At 63.2% G+C, this 10,463-nt stretch overlaps 1 protein-coding gene across 2 annotated transcripts; it reads right to left on the reverse strand.

The window, feature by feature from the left end:
- Positions 1-190: 190 nt before the first annotated feature.
- Positions 191-8,618, reverse strand: PLP2 (proteolipid protein 2). Of its 2 annotated transcripts, XM_069882935.1 has the most exons (5): positions 8,493-8,618; positions 4,565-4,720; positions 2,673-2,768; positions 1,818-1,905; positions 191-1,038 (listed from the first exon to the last, which is right to left on the reverse strand). In XM_069882935.1, the coding sequence occupies exons 1-5, from the start codon at positions 8,577-8,579 to the stop codon at positions 1,019-1,021; spliced, it is 447 nt and encodes a 148-aa protein (XP_069739036.1). In that variant the 5' UTR covers positions 8,580-8,618; the 3' UTR covers positions 191-1,018. The 2 variants fall into 2 exon arrangements, with proteins under 2 accessions (XP_069739036.1, XP_069739037.1); XM_069882936.1 differs by lacking the exon at positions 1,818-1,905.
- Between the last annotated feature and the right edge of the window lie 1,845 nt (positions 8,619-10,463).

Consider the following 10,463-nt stretch of genomic DNA (forward strand, 5'->3'; position numbering starts at 1 on the left):
CTGCGCATGCGCAGTCGCGCCACGCACCGCCCTTTCCCCAGTGCGCATGCGCCGCGGGGCACGCTGGGAGTTGTAGTCCACGCCGTCTTCAAGGGGTCTATAAGCTCTATAGGGGTTTTATAAGTTCTATACGGGTTCTATAGCGACTCTATAGGCGCCTTCCCGCGCGACAGACCCAGAGGAGCCGGTAAAGCGTGAAAAAAAATCCTTTATTTCCCAATAAATTGCCTCAAAAAGCGGGGGGGGGGGCACCCCTAAGGGGGAGGGAGGCTTTTAACGAGGGGGGGGGACCCCTAAAGATGGCGGGGGGGGGGCTGAAAAAGAAGGGGGGGGGCTAAAGATGAGGGCAGCCCCTAAAGAAGAGGGGGGGGGCCCTAAAGAGGGGGAAGCCCCTAAAAATGAGAGGGGAACCCCTAAAAATGGAAGGGGAACCCCTAAAAATGGAGGGGGAACCCCTAAAATTAGGGGAGGGAGCCCTGAAAATGGGGGGGGGGGGGGTAAAGGAGGGGGAAGAATCCCTAAAGATGGCAGAGGGGGGGGCCCTTAAATGAAGGGGGGGCCCTAAAGAGGGGGGGAGCCCCTAAAGCAGGGGAAGGGCACCCCTAAAGGAGGGGGGAACCCCTAAAGAGGGAGGGGGGGCACCCCAAAAAGGGGGGCACCCCAAAAGGAGAAGGGGAGCCCCTAAAGATGGGAGGGGAACCCCTAAAAACGAGGGGGGGGAACCCTGAGGTGGGGGGGTGGTCCTGAAAGAGAAGGGGGAGTCCTAAAGGAGAAGGAAGGGGGCTTAAAGATGGGGGGAGCCCTCAAGGAGTGGGGGGGGGCACCCCTAAAGCTGGGGGGGGGGGGGGCACCCCAAGGGGAAACTGAGGCACGGGACGGTTCGAGGCACTTGCAAAGGCACCAACTGGGGGGGGGGGGCACCCCACTAAAGGACACCCACCCCCACCCCCCAATAACTTAAGGCTGCCCCCCCCGGGGGGAGGGGGAGTTCTGGGGTGACCCGGGGCGGGTTTGGGGTTCAGGCGCCGTCCGGGGAATCTTGGGGGCGACAGAAATGGAAGAGGGGGGGTTAGGAAACCCCGTCGCACCCCCCCAGTGCTCCCAGTTCCCCCCCAGGGCTCCCAGTTCAGCCCTATAGAGCCCTCCCAGTCCCCCCCAGGGCTCCCAGTTCAGCCCTATAGAGCCCTCCCAGCACTCCCAGCTCCCCCCAGTGCTCCCAGTTAGCCCCTATAGAGCCCTCCCAGCGCTCCCAGTTCCCCCCAGGGCTCCCAGTTCAGCCCTATAGAGCCCTCCCAGCGCTCCCAGCTCCCCCCAGTGCTCCCAGTTAGCCCCTATAGAGCCCTCCCAGCGCTCCCAGTTACCCCCAGTGCTCCCAGTTCCACCCAGGGCTCCCAGTTCACCCCTATAGAGCCCTCCCAGTCCCCCCCAGTGCTCCCAGTTAGCCCCTATAGAGCCCTCCCAGTGCTCCCAGTCCCCCCCAGTGCTCCAAGTTCGCCCCTATAGAGCCCTCCCAGCGCTCCCAGTTCCCCCCCAGGGCTCCCAGTTCCCCCCCAGGGCTCCCACTTCAGCCCTATAGAGCCCTCCCAGTTCCCCCCAGTGCTCCCAGTTCAGCCCTATAGAGCCCTCCCAGCGCTCCCAGTTCCCCCCCAGGGCTCCCAGTTCGCCCCTATAGAGCCCTCCCAGTGCTCCCAGTTCCCCCCCTAGAGCCCTCCCAGTGCTCCCAGTTCTCCCCAGTGGGACACCCCTCCCATCCCAGTCCCTCCCCACGTCGCAGCTCCCCCCCCCCAGCCCCCCCCGACAGTGCTCCCAGTACAAACCAGTGGGGGCGGCGCTGTGGGGCTGCCGGGTGGGGAGGGTGATGTAGGCGTCGTAGCCCAGCAGGAGCGAGGCCAGCAGCCCGAAAACCTGGGGGGCAGGGGGGGTCAGGGACCCCCAACCCCCCCCGAACCCCAAAAATCAACCCCCCCAACCCCCCCCCGCACCCCAAAACTGACCCCCCTGCACCCCAAAACCCCCCTGCACCCCAAAACCTACACCCTTTGCACCCCAAAACCAACCCCTCTGCATCCCCAAAACCCCCTTGCACCCCAAAACCAAGCACTCCGCATCCCCCAAAACCCCCCTGCACCCCAAAACCGACCACCCTGCACCCCAAAATCCCCCCTGCAGCCCAAAACCAACCCCTTGCACCCCAAAACCGACCCCCCAGCACCCCCAAAACCCCCTTGCGTCCCAAAACCAAGCACTCCACATCCCCAAAACCCCCCTGCACCCCAAAACCGACCCCCCAGCATCCCCAAAACCCCCTTGCACCCCAAACCCAAGCACTCCACATCCCCCCAACCCCCCCTGCACCCCCAACCCCCCCTGCACCCCAAAACCGACCCTGCAGCATCCCCAAAACCCCCTTGCACCCCAAACCCAAGCACTCCGCATCCCCCCAACCCCCCCTGCACCCCAAAACCGACCCTGCAGCATCCCCAAAACCCCCTTGCACCCCAAACCCAAGCACTCCACATCCCCCCAACCCCCCCTGCACCCCCAACCCCCCCTGCACCCCAAAACCGACCCTGCAGCATCCCCAAAACCCCCTTGCACCCCAAACCCAAGCACTCCGCATCCCCCCAACCCCCCCCTGCACCCCCAAACCCCCCCTGCACCCCAAAACCGACCCCCGCGGCGGTGCCGGCGCCGTCGCGGTGCCCGATGATGACGATGAGCGAGGTGATGAGGAAGAGGAGGCACCCGATGACACAGCGGATGAAATCCTGAGGGGGTTGGGGGGACACGGGAGAGTGAGACCCCCCCCCCCCAGGGGACCCCCCAAAACTCCCTCTCAGCTTCCCCCCCTCATAAACCCCCCAAAACCCCCTCAAAGCCCCCCAATCCCCCATAAATCCCCTCAAAGCCTCCCAAATCGCCTCTCAGCCCCCCAAACCCCCTCTCAGCCCCCCCAAACCCCCTCAAACCTCCTCAAAGCCCCCCCAAACCCTCCGTAAACCCCCTCAAAGCTCCCCAAACCCCCTCTCAGCCCCCCCAAACCCCTTCAAACCCCCTCAAAGCCCCCCAAACCCCCTGTAAACCCCCTCAAAGCTCCCCAAACTTCCTCAAAGCCCCCCAAACCTCCCATAAACCCCCTCAAAGCTCCCCAAACCCCCTCAAAGACCCCCAATTCCCCCTCTCAGCGCCCCCCACCCCATAAACCCCCTCAATCCCCCCTAAACCCCCTCAAAGCCCCCCAAAACCTCCTCAAGCCCCCCATAATCCCCCCTAAACCCCCTCAAAGCCCCCTGAAACCCCCTCAAGCCTCTGCGAAGCCCCCATAATGCCCCCCAAACCCCCTCTCAGCCCCCCCAAAGCTCCCCAAACCTCCTCAAAGCCCCCCAAAGCCCCGTAAACCCCCTCAAAGCTCCCCAAACCCCCTCAAAGCCCCCCCAAACCCCCCATAAACCCCCTCAAAGCTCCCCAAACCCCCTCAAAGCCCCCCCAAACCCCCCATAAACCCCCTCAAAGCTCCCCAAACCCCCTCAAAGCCCCCCCAAACCCCCTCAAAGCTCCCCAAACCCCCTCAAAGACCCCCAATTCCCCCTCTCAGCGCCCCCACCCCATAAACCCCCTCAATCCCCCCTAAACCCCCTCAAAGCCCCCCAAAACCCCCTCAAGCCCCCCATAATCCCCCCTAAACCCCCTCAAAGCCCCCTGAAACCCCCTCAAGCCTCTGCGAAGCCCCCATAATGCCCCCCAAACCCCCTCTCAGCCCCCCCAAAGCTCCCCAAACCTCCTCAAAGCCCCCCAAAGCCCCGTAAACCCCCTCAAAGCTCCCCAAACCCCCTCAAAGCCCCCCAAACCCCCCATAAACCCCCTCAAAGCTCCCCAAACCCCCTCAAAGCCCCCCCAAACCCCCTCAAAGCTCCCCAAACCCCCTCAAAGACCCCCAATTCCCCCTCTCAGCGCCCCCACCCCATAAACCCCCTCAATCCCCCCTAAACCCCCTCAAAGCCCCCCGAAACCCCCTCAAGCCCCCATAATCCCCCCTAAACCCCCTCTCAGCCCCCTGAAACCCCCTCAAGCCTCCTCAAAGCCCCCATAATGCCCCCCAAACCCCCTCTCAGCCCACCCAAACCCCCTCAAACCTCCTCAAAGCCCCCCCAAACCCTCCGTAAACCCCCTCAAAGCTCCCCAAACCCCCTCTCAGCCCCCCCAAACCCCTTCAACCCCCCTCAAAGCTCCCCAAACCCCCTGTAAATCCCCTCAAAGCTCCCCAAACTTCCTCATAGCCCCCCAAACCCCCCATAAACCCCCTCAAAGCTCCCCAAAACCCCTCAAAGACCCCCAAACCCCCTCAAACCTCCTCAAAGCCCCCCCAAACCCCCAATAAACCCCCTCAAAGCTCCCCAAACCTCCTCAAAGCCCCCCCAAACCCCCAATAAACCCCCTCAAAGCTCCCCAAACCCCCTCAAAGCCCCCCCAAAACCCGCATAAACCCCCTCAAAGCCCCCCAAACCTCCTCAAAGCCCCCCTAAACCCCCATAAACCTCCTCAACCCCCCCCCCCCCCAACTCACCGTCCAGCCCCAGTGGATGAAGTTGATGCGGGGGGCCAGGCGACACCCCCAGACGAGGAGGATGAGGGCGGCGAAGACGAGCTCGCAGATGGCGAGGCCCGTGTAGCCGGGGGTGCGCGACGCCCCGTAGCAAACCAGTGCCAGCACGCACAGCGCCTATGGAACGGCACCTATAGCACCCAGAGGGGACCCCGACCCCGTACAGCCCCCGCAGCCCCCGTGGAACTGCACCTATAGCACCCATAGAGCCCACAGACCCCATACAGCCCTCACAGCCCCCATGGGACGGCGTCTATAGCACCTATAGGGGCCTGCAGACCCCATAGAATGGCATCTGTACTACCCATAGAGCCCACAGACCCCATATAGGTCTCACAGTCCTCATGGAACGGCACTTATAGGGGCCCGCAGGCCCCATACAGCCCTCACAGCCCCCATGGAACGGGACCTATAGGCCCCCCCGACCCCATAGAATGGCATCTCTAGCACCCATAGGGCCCCCCCGACCCCATACAGCCCTCACAGCCCCCATGGAACTGCACCTATAGCACCCATAAGACCCCCAGACGCCATACAGCCTTCACAGCCCCCATGGGACGGCACCTATAGCACCTATAGGGGCCTGCAGACCCCATAGAATGGCATCTATAGTACCCATAGAGCCCGCAGACCGCATATAGGTCTCACAGCCCCCACAGAATGGCACCTATAGGGGCCCACAGGCCCCATACAGCCCTCACAGCCCCCATGGGACGGCGTCTATAGCACCTATAGGGGCCTGCAGACCCCATAGAATGGCATCTATAGTACCCATAGAGCCTGCAGACCCCATATAGGTCTCACAGCCCCCACGGAATGGCACCTATAGGGGCCCACAGGCCCCATACAGCCCTCACAGCCCCCATGGGACGGCATCTATAGCACCTATAGGGGCCTGCAGACCCCATAGAATGGCATTTATAGTACCCATAGAGCCTGCAGACCGCATATAGGTCTCACAGCCCCCACGGAATGGCACCTATAGGAGCCCACAGACCCCATAGAATGGCATCTATAGCACCCATAGGGCCCGCAGACCCCATACAGCCCTCACAGCCCCCATGGAACAGCATCTATAGCACCTATAGGGGCCTGCAGACCCCATAGAATGGCATCTATAGTACCCATAGAGCCTGCAGACCCCATATAGGTCTCACAGCCCCCCCGGAATGGCACCTATAGGGGCCCACAGGCCCCATACAGCCCTCACAGCCCCCATGGAACTGCACCTATAGCACCCATAGGGCCCCCCAGACCCCATACAGCCCTCACAGCCCCCATGGAACAGCACCTATAGCACCCATAGGGCCCCCCAGACCCCATACAGCCCTCACAGCCCCTATAGAACACCATCATCCCCCCTACAGGAATCCTATAGCCCCCCCCATCACCCCTCCATACGGCTGCTACAGCATCCCTATAGCCCCCACTACCCACTTATAGGGCCCCTATAGCCCCCATCACGCCCCTATAGCAGCTCTATACCCCCTTTACCCACTTATAGAGCCATTGCAGCCCCCACCACCCTCCTATAGGGCCCAACACGACTGTATAGCAGCCCTATAGACCCCATTATCCACTTGCACGACTCATATAGGAGCCATATAGATGCCATTATCCACCTATAGAACTTCTATAGCAACTCTATAGTCCACATTACCCACTTATAGTGTCTCTATAGCCCCTGTCACCCCTCTACAGGGCCCAACACCACTGTACAGCAGCCCTATAGCCCTCATCACCCCCCTATAGCACCCATTACGCGTTTATAGAGCCATTAAGGCCCCCATCACCCTTCTATAGGGCCCAACACTGCCATATAGCAGCGCTGTAGACCCCATTATCCACCTACACAGCTCGTATAGCTGCTCTATAGACCCCATTATCCACCTATACGGCTTGTATAGCTGTCCTATAGACCCCATTATCCACCTATACGGCTCGGATAGCTGTGCTATAGACCCCATTATCCGCCTATACGGCTCATATAGCCGCCCTATAGACCCCATTATCCACATATACGGCTAATACAGCAGCCCTATACACCCCATCACCCCCTTATAGCAACCCTATAGCCCCCATTACCCACTTAGAGGGCCCCTATAGCCCCCATTACCTCCTTATAGGGCCCCTCTATACCCCATTACCCCCTTATAAGGCCTCTATAGCCCCCATTACCCCCTTATAGGGCTCCTCTATCCCCCATTACCCCCTTATAGGACCCCTATATCCCTCATTACCCCCTTATAGAGCCCCTATATCCCCCATTACCCCCTTATAGGGCCATTATGGCGCCCGTCACGCCCCTATAGGGGCCCTATAGGCCTCATTATCCACCCATAGGGCTTCTATAGGAGCCCCATAGCCCCCATCACCCCCCTATAGGACCTTTGCAGCACCCACGTGGGCTCCCCCTCCACAGGCCCCGCCCCCTCCCCTCAGGCCCCGCCCCCTCCCCCTCAGGCCCCGCCCCCCGTGGGCGCGAGACAAGGCGCCTCTGTCCGGCGCGCCAGGGCGGGGGCCGTCGCCATGGCAACGGCACAAACAGCCCCCCCCCACGCCCTCCCTTAAAGCGGCAACACCACCTGTGGGCGCGGCGGGGGAGGGGGCCCGCAGCGAGGGGGCTCTTAAAGGGGCAACGGCACCTGGATATATTTTGGGGGGGGTGGTCTTAAAGGATCGCGCCCCCCCCCCCAATTCTCTTAAAGGGCCAGCGCCCCGTTATGGCGAGCGGGACGTGGCGGGCGGGGCCGGGCCCCACCCCGCCTGGCGCAATAACGGCTGGTGGCACCGAGCCCGCGGGCGGGGGCACCGCCCAAACCTTCCCCCCGGCCCCCCCCCCCGCGGAAAAAAGGTTCCCACCACCCCCCCCCCGCCCTCCATCCCTGCGTCGGAGCCAATTAGCGAGCGGATTCCTCCCCTTGGCCCCGCCCACCCCGTTAACCCCTCCCGTGCCGCAGGGGGCCCAAGGGCGTTGCCCCATGGGGGGGGGGGGAACCCTGGTGACCCCCCCAAACGGGGACTCAGGTGACACCCCCCCCCAAAAAAAAGGGGACCCAAGCATCCTGGAACCCCCAAAATTGGGACACCCCCCCCTCAATTGGAGACTCAGGCATCCAGCTGCCCCCCTCTATAAATAGGGAGCCCCCCCAAAATAGGGACCCAGGCATCAATGGGGACCCCCCCTCCCTAAAACAGGGACCCAGGCATCAATGGGGACCCCCCCTCCCCAAAATAGGGACCCAGGCATCCACGTGCCCCCCCCAAAATGGGGCCCCAGGTATCCATGTGCCCCCCCAAATGGGGTCTCAGCCATCCAGGTGCGGCCCCCCCCAATAAATGGGGAGCTCCCCACCCCAAAATAGGGTCCCAGGCATCCACGTGCCCCCCCCCAAATGGGGTCTCAGCCATCCAGGTGCCCCCCCCAATAAATGGGGAGCCCCCCCTCCCCAAAATAGGGTCCCAGACATCCACCTGCCCCCCCAATGGGGTCTCAGGCATCCAGGTGACTCCCAAAATGGGAGCCCGCCCCCCCAAAATAGGGATCCAGGCACCAATGGGGACCCCCCCCTTCCCAAAATAGGGACCCAGGCATCCACGTGCCCCCCCCAAATGGGGTCTCAGGCATCCAGATGACCCCCAAAATGGGAGCCCCCCCCCAAAATAGGGACCCAGGCATCCACATGCCCCCCCAAATGGGGTCTCAGGCATCCAGCTGCCCCCCCCAAACCCATGGGACCCCCCCGGGGCTGCCCCCCCCCGCCCAACTCGAGGGTCTCCCAGCTTCTCCCCCCAACCCCAACCCCCCGGGGGTGCCCCCCCCCGACTCGAAGGTCTCCCAGCTCTCCCCCCGCCGGGGTTTTCTCCCCCCACCCCGGGGCCCACTCACGATCTCCCCGATGAGCACGAGCCCCTTGCGGGTGCGGCTGAAGGCGACGCAGGCGGCGGGGCCGCTGGGAGCCCCGCTGGGCTCCATGACGGGCGGTGGCACCGGGGAAGCTTTGGGGCGGGGGGGGGGGGGGGGGGAGCCCGGGGAAGGCGGGGGGGGGGGAAGCGGGCGGGCAGGAGGACCCAGGGGAGCCCAGCCGGGCACGGAGGGGGCGTGGCCAGGCGGCAGGGGGCGTGGTCGAGGGCGCGCGCGGCCACGTGATTGGACAGCGCGGCGCTGAGGGGGCGGGGCCAAGGGGCGCGGGAAAAGGGGGCGGGGCTTAAAGGGGAAACCCCGCGGTGATTGGCTGAGCGCAGGGGAAACCCCCGAGGGGGGCGGGGCCTGGAGGGGGAATCCCCGGGCTTGGAGGTGCTCGAGGCGTGTCCCCCCTCCCCCAGTCGCTCCCAGTGCTCCCAGTCCCCTCCCAGTTGCTCCCAGTCCCCTCCCAGTGGCTCCGGTTCCTCTCCCAGTTGCTCGCAGTACCTTCCCAGACCCCCCCGTGCTCCCAGTCCCCACCCAGTCGCTCCAGTTCCCCTCCCAGTTGCTCCCAGTACCTTCCCAGTCCCTCCCCAGTTGCTCCCAGTACCTTCCCAGACCCCCCCCGTGCTCCCAGTCCCCTCCCAGTTGCTCCAGTTCCCCTCCCAGTTGCTCCCAGTACACGCCCTGTGTTCCCAGTACCTTCCCAGTCACTACCCAGTTGCTCCCAGTCTCCTCCCAGTCCCCTCTCAGTCCCCCCAGTACCTTCCCAGTCTCCCCCAGTGCTCCCAGTCCCTTCCCAGCCCCTCCCAGTTCCTTCCCAGTTGCTCCCAGTCCTGTCCCAGTCCCCCCAGTGCTCCCAGTCCCTTCCCAGTTGCTCCCAGTCCTGTCCCAGTCCCTTCCCAGTTGCTCCCAGTACACGTCCTGTGCTCCCAGTCTGCTCCCAGTTGCCCCCACTTCCCCTCCAGTGCTCCCAGTTACCCCCAGTCCCCCCCAGCACCACCCCCACTTACCTCAGACCCCCCCAGTCCCTCCCAGTAGCACCCCCAGGCCCTCCCAGTTCCCCACCCAGTCCCCTCCCAGTCCCCTCCCAGTACACCCAGTCCCCCCCCAGTCCCCTCCCAGTACACCCAGTCCCCCCCAGTCCCCTCCCAGTACACCCAGTTCCCTCCCAGTTTAGGGGTGACTCAACCGGATGCGGCTCCGCCGGATACTGGGGGGGGGGGCAGGAAACGACTCCAGGAGGCACTGGGGGGGGTCCCCAAATTTATTGAGCCCCCCCCTAAACTGGAGGGGGGGCAACAATAAGGGGAACCCCCCCAAAACGAGGGAACCCCCCCAAAATGAGGGGGGACCCCCCCCAAAAATAAGATGGGGGGGGCTAGAAGTGAAGAGGGGGCTAAAAAATGAGGGGACCCCCCAAAAATTGAGGTGCCCCCCCCATTTACATTGAAGAGTTCGGAAGGGGGGGGTCAGTGCTGCCCCCCAGTCTCTAATTATGGGGGTAATTAGGGGGGGCAATTAGGGGGAGCAATTAGAGGGGGTAATTAGGGGGGTGCAGCCTGGAGAGGGTAATTAGGGGGGGCAATTAGGGGATGTAGCCCGGGGAGGGTAATTAGGGGGGTAATTAGGGGGCTTGCAGCCTGGGGGGGATAATTAGGGGGGTAATTATGGGGTACAGCCTGGGGAGGGTAATTAGAGGAGGGTAATTAGGGGGTTGCAGCCTGGGGGGATAATTGGTGGGGCAATTAGGGGGTGCAGCTTGGGGAAGGTAATTAGAGAAGGATAATTAGTAATTACAGCCTGATGGAGGGATAATTAGAGGGGGCAATTAGGGGGTGCAGCCTGATGGGGGGGTAATTGGGGGGGGGGCAATTAGGGGGTGCACCCCCTCTCCTAATTACCCCCCCCTTTTTTCCTTTCACCAGGGGGTGCAGCCTGGGAGAGGGGGGGAGG

This window comes from Phaenicophaeus curvirostris, unplaced genomic scaffold (genome assembly GCF_032191515.1).
Source record: "Phaenicophaeus curvirostris isolate KB17595 unplaced genomic scaffold, BPBGC_Pcur_1.0 scaffold_406, whole genome shotgun sequence".
In the NCBI taxonomy this organism is placed as follows: domain Eukaryota; kingdom Metazoa; phylum Chordata; class Aves; order Cuculiformes; family Cuculidae; genus Phaenicophaeus; species Phaenicophaeus curvirostris.